The 20219-nt window shown below is 48.5% G+C and overlaps 1 protein-coding gene and 1 long non-coding RNA gene across 5 annotated transcripts in view; one reads left to right on the top strand and one right to left on the bottom strand.

The window, feature by feature from the left end:
- Positions 1-20219, bottom strand: part of smarca4a (SWI/SNF related BAF chromatin remodeling complex subunit ATPase 4a) — a 196260-nt gene that overhangs the window by 31480 nt on the left and 144561 nt on the right. For all 4 annotated transcript variants that reach the window (XM_072491080.1, XM_072491081.1, XM_072491082.1 and 1 more), the window contains exons 24-26: positions 16891-16937; positions 15521-15687; positions 13228-13391 (exon numbers count right to left, since the gene is read on the bottom strand). In XM_072491080.1, coding sequence (XP_072347181.1) covers positions 13228-13391; positions 15521-15687; positions 16891-16937 — 378 coding nt within the window. The remainder of the gene's footprint in view (positions 1-13227; positions 13392-15520; positions 15688-16890; positions 16938-20219) is intronic.
- The window catches only part of LOC140403285 (uncharacterized), a 203775-nt gene that overhangs the window by 49080 nt on the left and 134476 nt on the right, over positions 1-20219 (top strand). The window lies entirely within an intron of this gene.

Below are 20219 nucleotides of genomic sequence, written 5' to 3'. Positions count from 1 at the left end.
CAGATCAGACTGGTGGTGCAAAAGTGTTTAATGCTGCGTATTTACAACATGTGTGCGCTTCCCCATACTATCTACACTACACCCATGCCAACATAAGTGCCACCTAGCTTCCTACTCTTTCTTGGCCACACCACTGCTTCTTCTAGGTGTTACCCCAGACAGCACAGCAGAAGTGGAGTCAGCCTGCTCCTTGTCTCACCCTTTGCCCTGTTGATGTCCTTGGCAGGCTTCCCCTGGAGGGCCTGGGCCTGGATGGGCCTGGCCGACTTTCGGGTCTCACAGGTGATGATGTGTCAGCCAGTTCTTCTCGCTGCCTATGAGATGCACCAGTGTGATGTGGGAGGGATTCGGAAGGGCTGAGGTGTTGCATGGACCCCATCACTTCCTCCTCCCTCGGATGCTCGCTGGCCCCCGGGTGACTCTATTGGACACAGGGGAGCCGGAGTGAGCTCTGGAAGTGCCACCGTCACCTGGCGCTGCCAGTCCTGGATGTCCACCCTCGTTTAAACCATAGTCTTGATGCTATCAGCCAAGACACACTGAGACTGGGTCATAGCTCTCAGCGAGTGAGCAATATCCCTCACTGCCTCGGTCATGTCAATCTGAGAGTATGTCATGTCCCTCTGTGCCTGTGACATGTCCCTCTGTGACTGGCTACGGCCTGTTAGCGCCTGGCCAATGTTCTCAGACATGACCCTTTGTGAATGGGCCAAGCTCAGGAGCACTATAGCAATGTCCATCTGTTCCTGGGACATGTCCACCTGTGACTGGGCCCTCCTATCCTGCGCCTCAGCCATGGACAGCACAGTGCCCCAAACCTTGGACATCTGGACACATGGCCCTGACTTCTTGCCCCAGGCCTTCCATCACGGACGCCACCTTTTCAGTGTTGTCAACATCATTTCCTGCGCCTGAAGGCAGCTGGACTCCTCTGGCTGTACTTCCAGACACTGGAAAGTTGCATACACACCCTCCAGTAGATTCTGGCTCAGCTTCTGCATCTGCAACAGTGATGAGCTCATCTTTTCCAGAAGCTCAACATTTGTCTGGGATCAGCTGGTTCCTGGGATTGGGCAGCCCTCCGATCATCCACTCCCTCAGGAGTCCCTGCCTCCACTTAGATGTGCTGCAGCATGGGTGCGGTGCTCACCAGGGGGTGACCCAGGAGCCTGATCGCGAACATTACCCAACAAAGTGATAGTCTCTGCCATGGTGGATGGTGCAGGTGAAAGCAGTGATGAGATGTCAGTATCTTCCCCGGAGTGGTGCTCCAGGTGTTCTGAGGGTCTGGATGGGCGGCTGTGAACCCAGATAACCCGGTCTCATCTGATGGTGATCCTGCAAGACAAAAGACATGGGATGAGATCTTGTGAAGGACTGGTCTGTGGGAGAGGGGTGATATTTGCTATAGGGGCATCTGCGGTGCATTAGACTCACACTTGTTTGGCACTAACTGAACCCCATTGCAGCCTCGTCAGTCTCCCCCGGGAGATACAAGGCCCTTTCCTCTGAGAGGGTGTGGACCCAGATATCTGGGATGTTCCCTCCCATGCTCTGGGCTCCTGGCGATTGTGGGTCGCTTTATCCTTGGGGACACAGAAAGTACATGATGAGACCCTGGAAGTGAGTTTTATAGGGGTTTTGTAGCTGGTCACATGTGTGGGCAAGGCTCCTGGCCAAAGAGGACAATACATGTTTGGGGGTTCCGAGAGGGTGGGTTCTGAGGGAGGTGCAGGCAGGTGGATGTTGCTTGCCTCTAAGTGATTGGGGGCAGATGTGACGGATGGGAATGATGCCTGGGGCACAGAGATGGTTACTCACCCAGCTGCTCTAAAGAGGTCGTTCATCTTAGAGCATTGTGCGTCGGTCCTCCAGGTGAGTCTGGCAGCAGCACAGCCTCTGCCACCTCATCCCAGGCCTTGTTCAGAATGGCGGGCTCATCCCGGGGAAGAGGGTGTCACTCCTCTCCTTAATGGCATCCAGCATTCAGTCGATCTCCAACTCCAGGAACCTTGGAATAGGTCTTTTAGCAGCCATCTTTTTGGCTGGAATGACCGTCTGTGGTGAGTAGTGCGCTTAAATGCTGCTCCAGCTGGTCAGGGCTCTGAACGACAATCCCAACCCCAGGGAATCAGACACCAGCTGCTGTTCCTAGCAGGAGCACGCACTTAATAAGAACATAGGAATTAGGAGCAGAAGTAGGCAATTCAGCCCCTCGAGCCTGTTCCGCCATTCAATCAGATCATGGCTGATGTCCTCCTGGTCTCAAATCCATCTACCTACCCGTTGTTCCCCATATCACTTTAATCCTTTAAAAAAAAATCAGAAATATGTCAATCTCCTTCTTGAAACCATTCTCCACCGCAGTGTGGGGCAGCGAATTCCACAAATTCACCACCTTCTGCGAGAAGTAATTCGTCCTCATTTCAGGTCTAAATCTATCACCTCTCAACCTATACCTGTAACCTCTCATTCTATATTGCCCCACAAGGGGGAACATTTGGGGCGGGATTCTCTGACCCCCCGCCGGGCTGGAGAATCCCTGGGGCCGGCGTGAATCCCGCCCCGCCGGCGGATTCTCCGGCGCAGTTTTTTTGGCGGGGGCGGAGATTGTGTCGCGCCGGTTGGGGGCCGTTGGCAGTGGCCTCCCTGGCCATTCTCCGTTCCGCGATGGGGCGAGTGGCCGCACGTTTCCGGCCAGTCCTGCTGGCATAAATCAAACAAGGTCCTTACCGGCGGGACCTGGCTCTGCAGCCGGCCTGCGAATCCTTGGAGGGGGGGGGGGGGGGGGGGGGGTGGCGGGCGGGGGGGGATCTGGCCCGGGGGGCACGGTGGCCTGGCCCGTGATCGGGGTCCACCGATCTGCGGGCGGGTCTGTGAGGTGGGGGCACTCTTTCCCTCCTCACCGGCCGTTGTAACCGTCCGCCATGGCTGGCGCGGAGAAGAACCCCATTGCACATGCACTGGGATCACGCCAGAACAGAGGGCAGTAGAGCGGAGCTGCTGATTTGCAGACGTGCATTGTGGTCATCCTAACATGAAGGTGTACCTGAGCAAGAGACCCTAGCTGTTCAAGTGAGGACAAGTATCCAGCAGAGGGCAGTAGAGGGGAGCTGCTGATTGGCTGTTGTGGGGGAAATTTGCATATGAGCATTGTGTTCATCCTAACTTGAAGGTGTACCTGAGCAAGAGACCCTAGCTGTTCAAGCAAAGACAAGCATCCAGCAGAGGGCAGTAGAGCAGAGCTGATTTGCATACATGCATTGTGGTCATCCTAACTTGAAGGTGGTTTGTGGAGGAGCTGTTGTCAAGTGACATTTAAACCCGAAACACTTCTTCAGTGTTTCCCTCCCTACCCCCTCCTCTAACCAAAAAAAACAACCGCTGTAAAGATCAAGGGGAAGGCTTGAGGGCAGGTTGAAGTAGAAAGAAGTTGAACCGTGACGTCACAGCCTGCAGGTAAGGGATTGGCTGGTGACTGGTAAGTAGTTTTTATTTTATTTTCCCTCAGGTGTTATCGTGCGGGGCGCAGAGGTTGCTGAGTGAGTGCTTGCTGAGAAGGGGAGTGAATAACAGGTAAGCTCTTTCTTTCTTTTTCTTTTTTTTCTAGAGGGGATGGCAGGGAAGGTAGTGCAATGTTCCTCCTGCAGAATGTTTGAGGTGAGGGACGCCGTCAGTGTCCCTGCTGATTTCATCTGTGGGAAGTGCATCCATCGCCAGCTCCTCAGAAACCGCAATAGGGAACTGGAGCTGGAGCTGGATGAACTGGGTACACTTTGGGCAGCACGGTAGCACAAGTGATTAGCACTGTGGCTTCACAGCGCCAGGGTCCCAGGTTCGATTCCCCGCTGGGTCACTGTCTGTGCGGAGTTTGCACGTTCTCCCCGTATGTGCGTGGGTTTCCTCCGGGTGCTCCGGTTTCCTCCCACAGTCCAAAGACGTGCAGGTTAGGTGGATTGGCCATGATAAATTACCAGTAGTGTCCATAAGGGTTGGGAGGGGTTATTGGGTTGCGGGGATAAGGTGGAAGTGAGGGATTAATGTGGGTCGGTGCAGACTCGATGGGCCGAATGGCCTCCTTCTGCACTGTATGTTCTGTATGTTCTATGTAACTTCGGATCATTCGGGAGGCAGAGTGGTCATAGATAGAAGCTTCAGGGATGTAGTTACTCCGAAGAATAAAGGTAGATGGGTGACGGTGAGAGGGGCTGGGAGGAAGCGTCAGTACAGGGATCCCCTGTGGTCGTTCCCCTTAGTAACAAGTATACCGCTTTGGATACTATTGGGGGGAACGACTTACCAGGGGTAAGCCATGGGGTACAGGTCTCTGGCACAGAGCCTGTCCCTGTTGCTCAGAAGGGAAGGGGGGAAGAGGAGTAGAGCATTAGTCATTGGAGACTCCATAGTTAGGGGGATAGATAGGAGATTCTGTGGGAACAAGAGAGACTTGCGGTTGGTGTGTTGCCTACCAGGTGCCAGGGTGCGTGATGTCTCGAATCGTGTTTACGGGATCCTTAAGGGGGAGGGGGAGCAGCCCCAAGTCGTGGTCCACATAGGTACCAACGACATAGGTAGGAAAAGGGATAGGGATGTAAGGCAGGAATTCAGGGAGCTAGGGTGGAAACTTAGATCTAGGACAAACAGAGTTATTATCTCTGGGTTGTTACCCGTGCCACGTGCTAGCGAGACGAGGAATAGGGAGAGGGAGAGAGAGGAGTTGAACACGTGGCTACAGGGATGGTGCAGGAGGGAGGGTTTCAGATTTCTGGATAATTGGGGCTCATTCTGGGGTTGGTGGGACCGCTACAAACGGGATGGTCTACACCTGGACCAGAGGTGTACCAATATCCTGGGGGGGAAATTTGCTAATGCTCTTCGGGAGGGTTTAAACTAGTTCAGCAGGGGCTTGGGAACTTGAATTGTAGCTCCAGTATACAGGCGGTTGAGAGTAGTGAGGTCATGAGTAAGGTTTCAAAGTTGCAGGAGTGTACCGGCAGGCAGGAAGGTGGTTTAAAGTGTGTCTTCTTCAATGCCAGGAGCATCCGGAATAAGGTGGGTGAACTTGCGGCATGGGCTGGTACCTGGGACTTCGATGTTGTGGCCATTTCGGAGACATGGATAGAGCAGGGACAGGAATTGTTGTTGCAGGTGCCAGGGTTTAGATATTTCAGTAAGCTCAGGGAAGGTGGTAAAAGAGGGGGAGGGGTGGCATTGTTAGTCAAGGACAGTATTAAGGTGGCAGAAAGGACGTTTGATGAGGACTCGTCTACTGAGGTAGTATGGGCTGAGGTTAGAAACAGGAAAGGTGAGGTCACCCTGTTAGGGGTTTTCTATAGGCCTCTGAAAAGTTCCAGAGATGTAGAGGAAAGGATTGCAAAGATGATTCTGGATAGGAGAGAAAGCAACAGGGTAGTTGCTATGGGGGACTTTAACTTTCCAACTATTGACTGGAAACGCTATAGTTCGAGTACTTTAGATGGGTCCGTTTTTGTCCAATGTGTGCAGGAGGGTTTCCTGACACAGTATGTAGATAGGCCAACGAGAAGTGAGGCCATATTGGATTTGGTACTGGGTAATGAACCAGGACAGGTGTTAGATTTGGAGGTAGGTGAGCACTTTGGTGATAGTGAACACAATTCGATTACGTTTACTTTAGTGCTGGAAAGGGATAGTTATATACCGCAGGGCAAGAGTTATATCTGGGGGGAAAGCAACTATGATCCGATGAGGCAAGACTGAAGATGCATCGGATGGAGAGGAACACTGCAGGGGATGGGCACAATGGAAATGTGGAGCTTGTTCAAGGAACAGCTACTGCGTGTCCTTGATAAGTATGTACCTGTCAGGCAGGGAGGAAGTGGTCGAGAGCAAGAGAACTGTGGTTTACTAAAGCAGTCGAAACACTTGTCAGGAGGAAGAAGGAGGCTTATGTAAAGATGAGACATGAAGGTTCAGTTAGGGCGCTTGAGAGTTACAAGTTAGCTGGAAGGACCTAAAGAGAGAGCTAAGAAGAGCCAGCAGGGGACATGAGAATCTTTGGCAGGTAGGATCAAGGTTAACCTTAAAGCTTTCTATAGATATGTCACGAATAAAAGAATGACTAGGGTAAGAGTAGGACCAGTCAAGGACAGTAGCGGGAAGTTATGCGTGGAGTCTGAGGAGATAGGAGAGGTGCTAAATGAATATTTTTCGTCAGTATTCACACAGGGTAAAGACAATGTTGTCGAGAATACTGAGATTCAGGCTACTAGACTAGAAGGGCTTGAGGTTCAAAAGGAGGAGGTGTTAGCAATTCTGGAAAGTGTGAAAATAGATAAGTCGCCTGGGCCGGATGGGATTTATCCTAGGATTCTCTGGGAAGCTAGGGAGGAGATTGCTGAGCCTTTGGCTTTGATCTTTAAGTCATCTTTGTCTGCAGGAACAGTGCCAGAAGACTGGAGGATAGCAAATGTTGTCCCCTTGTTCAAGAAGGGGAGTAGAGACAACCCCGTTAACTATAGACCAGTGAGCCTTACTCTGTTGTGGGCAAAATCTTGGAAAGGTTTATAAAAGATAGGATGTATAATCATCTGGAAAGGAATAATTTGATTAGAGATAGTCAACACGGTTTTGTGAAGGGTAGGTCGTGCCTCACAAACCTTATTGAGTTCTTTAAGAAGGTAACCAAACAGGTGGATGAGGGTAAAGCAGTTGATGTGGTGTATATGGATTTCAGTAAAGCGTTTGCTAAGGTTCCCCACGGTAGGCTACTGCAGAAAATACAGAGGCAAGGGATTCAGGGTGATTTAGCAGTTTGGATCAGAAATTGGCTAGCTGGAAGAAGACAAAGGGTGGTGGTTGATGGGAAATGTTCAGACTGGAGTCCAGTTACTAGTGGTGTACCATAAGGATCTGTTTTGGGGCCATGCTGTTTGTCATTTTTATAAATGACCTGGAGGAGGGCGTAGAAGGATGGGTGAGTAAATTTGCAGATGACACTGAAGTCGGTGGAGTTGTGGACAGTGCGGAAGGATGTTACAAGTTACAGAGGGACATAGATAAGCTGCAGCGCTGGGCTGAGAGGTGGCAAATGGAGTTTAATGCAGAAAAGTGTGAGGTGATTCATTTTGGAAGGAACAACAGGAAGACAGAGTACTGGGCTAATAGTATAAGAAGGCGTACGGTGTGTTAGCTTTTTACTGGTAGAGGGATTGAGTTTCGGAGCCATGAAGTCACGTTGCAGCTGTACAAAACTCTGGTGCGGCCAAATTTGGAGTATTGCGTGCAATTCTGGTCGCCGCATTATAGGAAGGATGTGGAAGCATTGGAAAGGGTGCAGGAGATTTACCAGAATGTTGCTGGTATGGAGGGAAGATCTTATGAGGAAAGGCTGAGGGACCTGAGGCTGTTTTCATTAGAGAGAAAAAGGTTAAGAGGTGATTTAATTGAGGCATGCAAGATGATCAGAGGTTTAGATAGGGTGGACAGTGAGAGCCTTTTTCCTCGGATGGTGATGTCTAGCACGAGGGGACATGGCTTTAAATTGAGGGGAGATAGATATAGGACAGATGTCAGAGGTAGGTTCTTTACTCAGAGTAGTAAGGGCGTGGAATGCCCTGCCTGCAACAGTAGTGGACTCGCCAACACTAAGGGCATTCAAATGGTCATTGGATAGACATATGGACGATAAGGGAATAGTGTAGATGGGCTTTAAAGTGGTTTCACAGGTCGGCGCAACATCGAGGGCCGAAGGGCCTGTACTGCGCTGTAATGTTCTATGTTCTAGAACACGCTGGCGCTCCCGCGCATGCGCCAACTCGCGCCGGCCGACGGAGGCCTTTCGCTGCCGGTTGGCGTGGTGTCAACCCCGCTGGTGCTGGCCTAGCCCTCCTCCACACCTTCTGGGCGGCCCGACGCCGAAGTGGTTCACGCCACTCCTCGGCGCCGGGAAGGCCCGCCCCGCCGGATAGCGGAGAATCCCGGCCTTGGTCTACGTTTACTTTATCAATCCCTTTTACGGGCGGCATGGTGGTGCAGTGGTTAGCACTGCTGCCTCACGCCGCCTAGGACCTGGGTTTTCCTCGTGTCTGTGTGGGTCTCACCCCCACAACCCAAGATGTGCAGGGTAAGTGAATTGGCCACGCTAAATTGCCCCTTAATTGGGAAAAAAATATTGGGCACTCGATATGTTTTTTAAAAAATCAATCCCTTTTACTATTTTATATACCTTGATCAGATCCCCTCTCATCCTTCTAAACTCCAGTGAGTATAAACCCAAACTGTTTAATCTCTCCTCATACGTTACCGAAATGGAAAGCAGATTCAAAATGCGTCTGGCCAGAGGGATCTGGGTATCTTTGTTCATGAATCAGCACAGTGGTTAGCACTGTTGCTTCATAGCGCCATCTGCACCCGGAGTAAACCCACGCAGACACAGGGAGAACGTGCAGACTCCGCATAGACAGTGACCCAAGCCGGGAATCGAACTTGGGACCCTGGAGCTGTGAAACAACTGTTCTAACCACTATGCTACCGTGCTGCCCCGGTGCTGTATCCAGGTGTTTTCCTGGTAAATGAACACTGCACTCCCTCCAAGGCTAATATATCCATCCTATGGTGTGGCGCACAGAACTTCCCTAAGTCCTCCAGGTGTTGTCTAACCAGGGCCTTGAGTAGCTGAAGCATCATTTTGTAGAGCTCTGAGGTGCAGAGGAATTTGAGTATTTAGTACATGAGTTGCAAAAAGTTACCACCAGGTACTATAAGTAATTAGAGAATGATATATTTTACTGTGAGGGGAACTGAATACAAACATGGGAGGGTATGCTGCAGTTATATAGGGCATCTGGAGTACTATGTTCAATATTGGTCTCCTTATTTAAGGAAGGATGTAAGTGCATTGGAAGCAGTTCAGAGAAGAGTTACTAGACTAATATCTGGAATGGGCGGGTTGTCTTATGAAGAAAAGCTGGACAGGCTAGACTTTAGAGTTTTGAAGCTGGAGTAAGAAGTGACTTAATTGAAACAAACAAGATCCTGAAATGTCTTAACAGGGTGGAGGTGGAAAAGATGTTTCCCCTTGTGAGAAAAGCTAGAACTAGGGGGTCATTATTTGAGACAAAGATGAGGAGAAAATATTTCTCTCAGAGGGTTGAGAGTCTTTGGAACTCTCTTCCTCAAATTGCAGTGAAAGTCTTTGAATAACCGTTAAATATTTTTAAGGCAGCGCAGATAAGATTCTAGAGAAGCAAGGGGGTGAAAGGTTCTCAGGGGTGGGTGGGAATGTTACAATCCGATCAGCCATGATCTTATTGAATGGCAAGGCAGGCTCAAGAGGCAGAGTCCTACTCTTAGTTCGTATGTTTGTTTGTAGGACTTCTACTCCCTTGTATTCCTGTCCATTAGCCTTTTTGATTTCTCTTTGTACCTGATGACATTTTAATGATCTGTGTACCTGGACCTTCAAGTCTATTTAAACTTTCCTCCACATTATTTAAGCTTTTCATAATTTGGAAAGTACCCTCTGCTACTCTTTTTAGGTCCAAAATGACAACCTTGCATTTGTCGATATTAAAACCCATTTGCCAGTTTTGCCCATTTACTTAACCTATCAATATTTCTTTGTAATTTTATACTTACAGATAAAATGCTGCCTACCTTCGTGTCATTGGCAAATTTGGATATCTGACTTTCTATCTCATCATCTAAGTCATCAATAAATATGGTGGGGCGGCACAGTGGTTAGCACTGCTGCCTCGCAACGCTGATGACCAGGATTTGATCCCGGCCCCGGGCCACTGTCCGTATGGAGTTTGCACATTCTCCCCGTGTCTGTGTGGGTCTCACCTCCCACAACTCAAGATGTGCAGGGTAGGTGGATTGGCCACGCTAAGTTGCCCCTTAATTGGAATTTAAAAAAAAACAATTAATAAATACGGTGAATAGCTCAGGCTCCTTTTGGATACACAGATCCTTTTGGGACACCACTTGACACTTCCTACCAATTAGAGAACCTGCCTGTTTCCCTAATCTTTGTCTCTCAGCCAAGTTCCTAACCTGGTCAATAATTTGTCATCAAATCAGGAGGGATATTATTGATTCCAACCTGCTCTGAGATTCAGGACTGACACGGTCTGGGACAGCAGTTTATTGATCCAACCTGAGACGCATTAGAGAACTCTTTGGGTTAATATCTGGTGGCTGTAATTATAGAAATTGACAGCTGTGGAAGTGTTGCTGTGAAACTGGCAGTGAACAGTGACTTCTAACTGTAGACTTGGCACCTGTAGAGTTCTGGTTTCACAGGCAGACTGCGAGTACAACACTCAGCGGCTAGGATTCACAAAGTTCTCCTGCTAACCGCTGAAGGAACTGATGAGGAACAGTCTGCCAACTCTGAGAAGCTCTGTCTAATTCCACGACCACTAATCAAGGATACCAAGCTTTGACTTACACAGGGGTACGAGGCAGGGGTGCCCGCTGTCGCCGCTGCTGTTTGCGCTGGCCATAGAGCCATTGGCGATGGCTCTCAGGGGGTCTGCAGAGTGGCAGGGGATAATGAGGGGACAGAGGGAACATCGGGTGTCGCTCTATGCCGATGACCTGTTGCTGTATGTTTCGGATCCGTTGGCGAGTATGGGTAGGATTATGGGCCTGTTGGGAAGGTTTGGAGGGATCTGAATGTAGGGAAAAGCGAGGTATTGCCGGTGAATGAGCTGGCACAGCGGGCTAATTTAGGGGGGGATGCCATTTACGGTAGCGAGGGATAGGTTTAGGTACTTTGGGATTCAGGTAGCGAGGGAATGGACGGGGCTCCATAAGTGGAACTTAACGCAGCTGGTGGAGGAGGCCAGGGAGGATCTTAAGAGGTGGGATACACTGCACTTAACGTTGGTGGGGAGGGTCCTAAGTGGTGAAAATGAATATTCTGCTGAGGTTCTTGTTTATCTTTCAGGCTCTCCCGATCTTTAGACCAAAGGCCTTTTTTCGGAAAGTGGACACAATCATCTCTGACTTTGTATGGGCGGGGAAGGTGCCGAGAGTGGGGAGGACCCTGCTACAGAGACAGAGGCAGCAGGGGGGGTTGGCGTTGCCAAACTTGCTTCATTATTATTGGGCGGCGAATGTGGACAAGGTGCGGCGGTGGTGGGAAGGAGAAGGGGTAGAGTGGGTTAGGATGGAGGAGGAATCTTGTAAGGGGTCTAGTTTGAGGCTATGGTGACGGCAGCATTGCCAATGGCTCCGAGTAGGTATTCAGGGAGCAGAGTGGTGCAGTCCACAGTGAAGATATGGAATCAGCTGAGGAGGCATGTTAGGGTGGAAGGGATGTCGGTGCTAACGCCGCTGTGTGAGAATCATGGGTTTGAACCGGGGGGGGTGGGGGTGGGGGGGGGGGGGTGGATAGTGTATACAGGAGGTGGAGGGAAGTGGGGCTGGTCAAGGTGAGGGATTTGTATTTGGAGGAAGGGTTCGTCAGTCTGGAGGAGCTAAGGGAGAGGGTAGAGCTGCCGAGGGGCAGTGAGTTCAGGTATCTACAGGTTAGGGACTTTGCACAAAAGGTCTGGGAGGGGTTCCCTAGATTTCTGGGATACACCCTGCTGGAGCAACTGCTGCTTCCGGATTTGGAAGGGGAGGGAAGAATTGGGGATATATATAAGTGGCTGGGGGAGCAGGGAGGCGAGCAGGTGGTGAAGATCAAGGAGAAATGGGAAGCCGAGTTGGGAATGGAGATCAATTGGGGAGTATGGAGTGAGGCACTGCGAAGGGTAAACGGGACCTCCTCTTGTGCAAGGATGAGCCTGATACAGTTTAAGGTGGTGCACAGGGTGCATATGACTCGGGTGAGAATGAGTGGGTTCTTGCAGGGGGTAGCAGATAAGTGTGAGGGGTGTGGGCGGGGGTCAGCGAATCATGCACACATGTTCTGGGGTTATGAAAAATTGGGAAGATTCTGGGCGGGAGTGTTCGCGATCTTAGCCAGGATAGTGGAGGAGGGAGTGGACCCGGACCCTTTGGTGGCGATATTTGGGGTTTCAGAGAAGCCGGAGCTCACGGAGAGGAGGAAGGCCGATGTCATGGCCTTCACCTCTCTGATTGCACAGCGACAAATTTTGCTGGAGTGGCGGTTGGCATCGCCACCGGGGGTAGCAGCACGGTTGGGTGACCTGTACGACTTCCTGCGGTTAGAGAAGATAAATATGAGTTAAGGGGCTCAGCAGGGGAGTTTGAGAAAAGGTGGGGGATGTTTGTGACCGTGTTTGAGGAGCTGTTTGTCGCAGGGGGGAGGGTGATGGGTATTCGCTGATCATTATTTGGTCTCCTCCATGTTGGGGAAACCAAACAGATTGGGTGATGGCTCAACAGAACATCTCCATTCATTTTACAAGCATGACGGACCCTGAGCTTCCTCTCACCTCTCATTTTAATTCTCTGCCCCACTCCTGCTCTGACCTTGGTTTCCTAGTCTGTTAGGTACGTCACAGCCTTCTGGATCAACATTGAGTTCAACAATTTCGAAATATAAACACTGCCCACATATAATGGATGGCAGGTACTTGTGATTTTCACCTGCTTTGGACCTATCTTTTTCTTTGCTGGTTCCATTACCATCCCCTTTTTCCTTGCACCACTGTCTCTTTGGTCATTTAATCACTACTGCCGTGAACCCTACCACAGACTTCACTTTTTGTCCTTTTGCTGTCTCCCTTTTCCCTGGCTTGGTTACAAACTGTTCACCTCTAACACCTTCTGACAAAGGGTTTGTTGTGAGGTGGTTTGATGTCTCACTAAGAGGTCTGGAGACTTATATGGTTGGACAGAAACTGTTTTACTAATCCAAGGCATTGCCATGGGTGCTGTCTCCAAGAAGCATCTTCCAGACTCTACATGCAGTCCATCATCATGTGACCCTCGCCATAATACTGAGGCATTACTATTCTCCAGTGCCACATTAATCCTTGCTCTGTCGAATAACCTTACACTATAGGGTTCTTGAACTGAAATGTTAACTCTGACCCGCTGAGTGCTGGCAGTTCTGTTTCTATGCCAGCAAACGGATGAGAGTTTACATCAGGTCAGCCATGATCCAACTGAACGACAGGACTGGCTTGAAGGCTGTATGACCTCATCTTGTTCCTATTCAATCCGCTGAAGAGAAGCCCTGCTGCTCGCTATGGAGGTGAACCTTGTGGCACCTGGGTGCAATGGGGAGAACGGAGCAGGTGTATGCTGGATTTCTGTGATACTCACTTGATGAGGGTTCCAGTCGCTGTCGAAGATGACAACGGTGTCTGCAGCCTGGAGATTCAGGCCTAGGCCCCCGGCCCGAGTGCTGAGCAGGAAGATGAAGTAGTGGGAGTTGGGCTCATTGAATGTCTTTAGCAGCATCCCACGGTCGTCAGACTTAGTGGTCCCTGGAAGAAGGCAAGAATAGGTTGTTAGATGGCACATTGGACAGAATCTAGTGGCTGCCTTTCCACTACCCCAGGTAACTATTTGCATGCCAATATCAGGCTCTTGACTGAAAATACTGTCCTTAGAATTTTTGGCTGTGGAGTAGGAGCTGGGGACAGAGAAAATTGTGGGAGCGCAGTGGTGTTGTCACTGGACTAGTAATCCAGAGACCCAGGAAAATGCTCTGGGGGTTCGAGTTCGAATCCCACCACCACAGCTGGTGAAGTCGGAATTCAATAAAAACCTGGAATTAAAAGTCTAACAATGACCATGAAACCATTGTCGATTGTTGTAAAAACTCATCTGGTTCATTAATGTCCTTTAGGGAAGGAAATCTGCCGTCCTTACCCAATCTGGCCTACATGTGACTCCAGCTTAACTCTTGAATGCCCTCTGAAATGGCTTAGCAAGCTATATAGTTCAAGGGCAATTAGGGATGGGCAATAGACACTGAGCCCGCCCACATCCCATTTATTAAACAAAATTAAAATGTTTCCAATGACCCCGGTTATATATATTCAGTGTGATATCCCAGGGATTTAACATGGTGGTTATGTTACTGGACTAATAATTTAGCGAACACAAGTTTAATTGCCACCAAGACAGTCAGGTTTTCACTTCCATATAAATCTAAAGAGATTTATTTAAATCTAAAAGAATTAATTCTTAGAGCTGGCATCAGTAAAGTCATGGAGCTGTGGGATTGTTGCTAAAATCACAACTGCTGTACGAATGTCCTTTGGGTAAAGAAACTCACTGGACTGCTCCTATATGTGGTAGACTTGTAACTGCCCTCTGGTATCAAGAAGGAAACCCCACTCCCACCTTCTCAGGGCAAAAAGAGATGGGCAATGAATGCCACACATGCTGGTCGCACATCCCACAGGAAGTATCAGCAGCTGATTGCTGAACAGCGCAAGTGATCATAGCTATCAGACAGCTCCACCTGGTGGTAGATATAACCCATAACAGGTGCTGAGGAATCACAATATAACAGTACAGCAGGAGACCATTCAGCCCAATGTGCCTGTGCCACATAACGTGTAGTCTTGCTGGGCGCCTACTGGGAAGGGAGCTTCTTCTACCCAACTAACCTGTGTCCAGACATCATATTTGCAAGCAGGTGTCCTCCAGATATCTAGTGGTACCACCCAGCATCTGCCCAAATTAAGCTGGCAGGCATAAAAACAGCCACGGCTTCTCGATCGAGATGCAGCACCTTGAGAGGTCAGCGCAAATTCAAAATCTCTCTCTTTGGATGCTTTTTGGGCCATAACACCCCCTCCACACCCACTCCCTCGCACAGTGTGCAAGGTGCCACCCCAGGCTTCCTGTGCCTATGTGGAGCTGGTGGTCCAGTACAGAAATTATCCACTCCGTTATGCAATTAAGCCCTCTCCGTATCCCCAAATTTGGGACGAGGTCTCAGTCAGGGCGGATGTAATTCCCACCCTGTCGATTTTCCAGCATTGGGACAGGATGGCCAGAATCTCCCGGCTCTGACTTCAATATGGAGAAGAGGCATGGAGCTTTCCCAATTGTCTCTCTTGGTGATTGCCGTAAGAAAGGAAAAGTATCTGTCTCTGGTCTTTTGTTTCAACTCAGTGAGCTCATCTGAGTCAGGTTGCTAGAGCAGCCTCTGCAACTGGTACCTAGTTATCCTGATTGGTACCTAGTTATCCTCTGTTATCATGAGGTAAGGAGCAAAACCAGAACATTTTCAGCATCTGCCGAACTTTTCATTTTGCACCAAGGTTAGTAGGATTGATTGTGGTGATCTACTAATATTTGGCGGGAGGGGGGATAATTATAACCTATGGCTCGTCTGGAAACTGACAGGATCAGGTGCAAATTACTTAAACGGTCAGCAATATTGGGTGCGGTGTTAAACTTGTATTGCACCAAGGATGTGATCAGTTCCCTGGCATAGGTTGGGTTAAAATGACTGCCCTCAACTATCTATACTCAGAGAAGATGCCATTTGAATGAGATATAGTGCGGGACAGAGAGTGCTGCGTGTAGAACTGTATCCCCAGCAGGAGTGTATAGCTTCAGGACTGGGGGTGCAGGAGTCAATAGAACCACTCACCGTCCAGTCGGAGGTACTTGAAGCTGCGGTATGAGAAGTAGTCTTCCATGATAGTCATCAGTGAGGTCATCTGGCAGAAGAGTAGCACCCTATGATTGGTGGCTCGCAACTTGGGGAGAATCCTGTCCAGCAGTTCGAACTTTCCTGAAGCTCGGTAAAGATCAGCCCTACCAGCAAATAACATGATTCAACAGGATTCTACATCAGCCTCCCAATCAGTGCCAGACAGGGGTGTAAGGCAGCCCACAGCAATGGCATCCCAAACTAATCTGAAAATAATCACTACTTGTTCATCGTCGATTTGATTTTAACGTTCTCATCCTTGTTTTGAATTCCTCACAGCTCCGCGCCCCAATCTCCGTGCCCTGCTTCAGGCCTGCAGCCCTTCGAGATCTCTGTGCTCCTCCAGTTCTGGCCTTTTGAGCATTCCTGACTTCACACCACCATGGTAGCCTGGCCTTTAGCTGCCTAAATTCTGAATTCCCTCCCTTAATCTCTCCATCTCTTTCTTTCTCTTCTTTAAGAGGCTCCTTAAAACCTATTCTTTGACTGAGCTTTTGGTCGCCTATCATAACATCTCCTTATGTGGCTTAGTGTCCCAATGTTGTTAAATAATGGCCCGGTGAAGTGCCTAACAATGATTAACTATGTTAAAGGTGCCGTATAATTGCATGTTATTGTTAAAAACGACCCCTTTGATCCCCTGTGATACCCACACAAACACACCAGGCTCTCTTTAGTGTTGGTGTCGGGGTCATTGAAGACTCTTGAGTTGCCTGCTCATAAACTCAGCACTAATTAGCTGCCATCAGGCAACATCTCGTCAGACCTCAATCAACCTTCCTTCACCTATATTCTACTGCACAGCAACCAACATACTCAGAGCATCACTATCCAAGCTCCCTGGCTTTGAGCCACAGTTGCCCATGACCATCAGGCAACCAAACCATTCTAGTATTTGAAATACTGATCAGAGAGTGATAATGTGTAATGTGGAGTTTTTTTTAACATCTGTTTGTTAAGCGGAGATTCTCTGTGTTCCTGCTCAGGGGCACAGACATTTTCAACTCATCTCAGCCATTTTGACCAATTATTGTACTGTCCATGATTAGGGAGGTAGTTCAGATTAGCACAGCCAGTACAGTTTGGAGCAGGATCTGAAGCAGCTCAGTGTTTGAATCTCTCTTCAGCTTCATCCTGGTTACTAGACTCATTCATGCACACTCAGTTAGTGAAACTCAGCCTGACATATTTGACTAATGAAGCTCATCGTTACACACTCAGTTAGTTAGACTCATTGTGCATGCAACCTGTTCAGCCCAGGTGGGTGTTGTTTTGTGATTTGTTGTACAGAGACTGGTCTCACTTACCCTTGTACGATGCCTCCAGTAAATCCCAAATGTTCCGAAAAAGACTCCTGGTTAAGGAAAAAAAAGGGATGAAAAGGTATATAGGAAGGACATGAGCAAATATCGCAATATTCAGGAGAGCTGCAACACTGTACCCAGTATGCACCCAGGACATTTTTGTTTGCTTGATGCCAGACTCCCAAACTAACTGTTCTACTCGGAACTTGGTCCTGCAGGATACGCCCAGGAAGACAGCGTGTCATGTGAGAGTACCTTTAAGAAATGGGTGTTTAAGAAATGTACCTTTAAGAAATGGGTGTTTATCAGTGACGTCAGAGTGTGGGTGGAGCTGGGCTGTCTGTCAGCTTTTTACTTTCGTTTTAGGCTCTTTGATGCAGGGTGTGTTTTAGTTTCGTTTTCAGTGTTGGAGCTGAAGCCAGACAGGCCATGTGTACTGTTGATCCCTCTGCCATGAAAAGACTATCTCTTGATCATTTGGTGAATTCAGAATTATAAATGTTCTCAGTAGTGAATGTAAACCTAATGTGCTTCTGTTAAAAGGTGTTTCTTTTGTCTTCTGGATGTTGTTTGGGAAGTTATTAAGGATTACTTAGTGTTGTATTCTTTGGGGGTTGTATTTAAATTAATAAGAACATAAGAACTAGGAGCAGGAGTAGGCCATCTGGCCCCTCGAGCCTGATCCGCCATTCAATGAGATCATGGCTGATCTTTTGTGGACTCAGCTCCACTTTCCGGCCCGAACACCATAACCCTTAATCCCTTTATTATTCAAAAAACTATCTATCTAATGGTTGCTAAGATGTTCACTGTATGTTTTAAAAAGGTTAACTTGAGTTCATTGAATAAACATTGTTTTGCTTTAAAAAATACTTTTCCATTTCTGCTGTACCACACCTGTAAAGTGGGCCGTGTGCTCCCCATACCACAATCTGTTAAAGGTTGTGGGTCAGGTGAACTCCATGATTCACTTTGGGGTTCTCTAAACCCTGGCCCATAACAAGTGCAACAGTTGAGGCATGACTTCAGAGCATTCCTGAAGAGGTCAAACATCCCCACAGACTCATGGGAGACTCTGGCTTGTGACCGATCAAAATGGAGAAGACACAACGAGGAAGGGACCAAAGACATGGAAGATCTTGGTCAGGAACATGCAGAGGGTAGAGGTAAAGTTGAGGCATCAAGGAGACCATAAATCTCCAAGCATCCATGTACCCAACCCTTCAAGCACCACCTGCCCTTCACATGGCAGAGACTGCAGATTGGTCTTGACAGCCATCTCAGAACCCATCTAACTGGAGCAGAAGCAAGTCATCCTCGATCCCGAGGGACTGTCTGTCCAGGAGAAGAAGAATCCCGCTATGGTCAATCACACTGTCCTATTTGGGTCACTGGGCTTGTGATTGGATTGGTTTTGATTTTCACAGCCAACCACATGAGCACATTTCCACACCTCACTTCCAAGGTATCTTTAGTGAGGGCCATGAAGAATCCAGCACAGGTTTGTAGAGTGAAACAGAAAGTAACTTTATTTACAAGAAGATGTACACAGGGCCAATAGTTCCCTCTCTAGCAGGTACCACACTAGCCAGCTCTATTTACACAGTTGCGCTGTTAATGATTGTCCCACCCCCTTCTCATTGGGAGAGCTCAGATGGGGTGACCAATTGTCCTCAGCCAATAGGATCCGGGCAGGCTATAACAGTATCAGAATTATAAAATAACACTGAAGGAGGCTATTTGGTCCAGAGGCTGTGTCGGGTCTTACAAAAAGCAACCCAGTTCATCCCACTCTACCCATTCTATCCCCATAGTCTGCAATTTGTATCTGCTTCAAATATCGATCCAATTCCCCTTTGAAAGTTACTTTCCACCAGACTACGGGAATAATAATCCCTGAAATTTATATCAAGGGTGGGAACTCTGGAGACCCTGTGATTAATGACAGAACACGGCTTCCTCAATGTAGACACGCACACCATACAAACATGCCCCAAACACACAGTCATACACATACACAAAGCCCCACCCCCACACACATACGCAGAGCCCCACACAAACACACCGCCATATACATCCATATCCCCACACACAAACAGCCAGACACACATAAACATTCATAAACACTCTCATACAGACCCCTACATACACGTTTACAGCCACACACACACACACACACACACACACACACACACTCTGCTGCGGTCAACTGACAAATAGGAATGTAGAAGCATGAGCTGATTGTCCATCGCATGTTCAGAGAGCAGCCATGAAAAGAGATTTTACAACAGACTACCTCCACACATGTTAGTTTGCTGGGAACCGGTATTAATGCTTAGAACAGGAGACTGCAGGAATATTGTATTATGACTGCTGTGGTCACAGAATGAACTTTTGTAATTGGCATTTGTAAAAAGCACACAGATACATAATTGACACAACTGAATGCCGAGCCACGCGGTGTCCTATTGTGTTCTGACGGCGCTCACTCTTGATGTCCTATCCATTACACAGTCACTCTAGCACCAGCTGAGCAGAGTTGCATATCTCCAGACAAGTTCAGCATTAAACTATTTACTGGCTCAAAGCCCCAATACATCAGCGCTGAGCCACTCTAACCAGAATCCTCAGACTGTTGCAAAGTTTGCTGGTCAATATTACAATTGCAAACCATCCCACTCTTCATATGCTTGGGTGAGGTAGGAAGACATTAAGAAACCAGGCTGTGTGTTTCATCCTGTATGCTATCCAGGGATTGGAAAATCCATGCTCAACCCAACCTTGTTCTCAACAGTTCTCTACACGACAGCTACATGTGCACAATCACTGGTGTGCATACTCACAATCATGCGTATACATGCTAACAACCATGTGTGCTCACATGCATATTTACCAGCACAGGTCCATGGGTAAGTAATGAGGGACAGGAACACAGCCCATTTGCCACCCACATTATGCTGTTTAGATTCATACCTCATTCTGAGCACCTCACCTCTCCTGCTCTCATTCTCAAGGGGCTGTTTAGCACTGGGCTAAATCGTTGGCTTTGAAAGCAGACCAAGGCAGGCCAGCAGCACGGTTCAATTCCCGTACCAGCCTCCCCGAACAGGCGCCGGAATGTGGCGACTAGGGGCTTTTCACAGTAACTTCATTTGAAGCCTACTTGTGACAATAAGCGATTTTCATTTTTCATTTCATTCTTCTGCTCTCTGCTTGAGGGAACTAAGATCAGGCGAACTACATATTAAAAGAGATTCCGTAAGAGTAACTGGGGCTTTGGCAGATAGCCAGTAATTTAATCTCAGGGGCACAGCGATGATCCTGAGCAAACA

This window comes from Scyliorhinus torazame, chromosome 27 (genome assembly GCF_047496885.1).
Source record: "Scyliorhinus torazame isolate Kashiwa2021f chromosome 27, sScyTor2.1, whole genome shotgun sequence".
Taxonomy (NCBI): Eukaryota; Metazoa; Chordata; class Chondrichthyes; order Carcharhiniformes; family Scyliorhinidae; genus Scyliorhinus; species Scyliorhinus torazame.
Note: the sequence above shows the minus strand (reverse complement) of the source record. Positions and strands in the feature narration are given on the sequence as shown.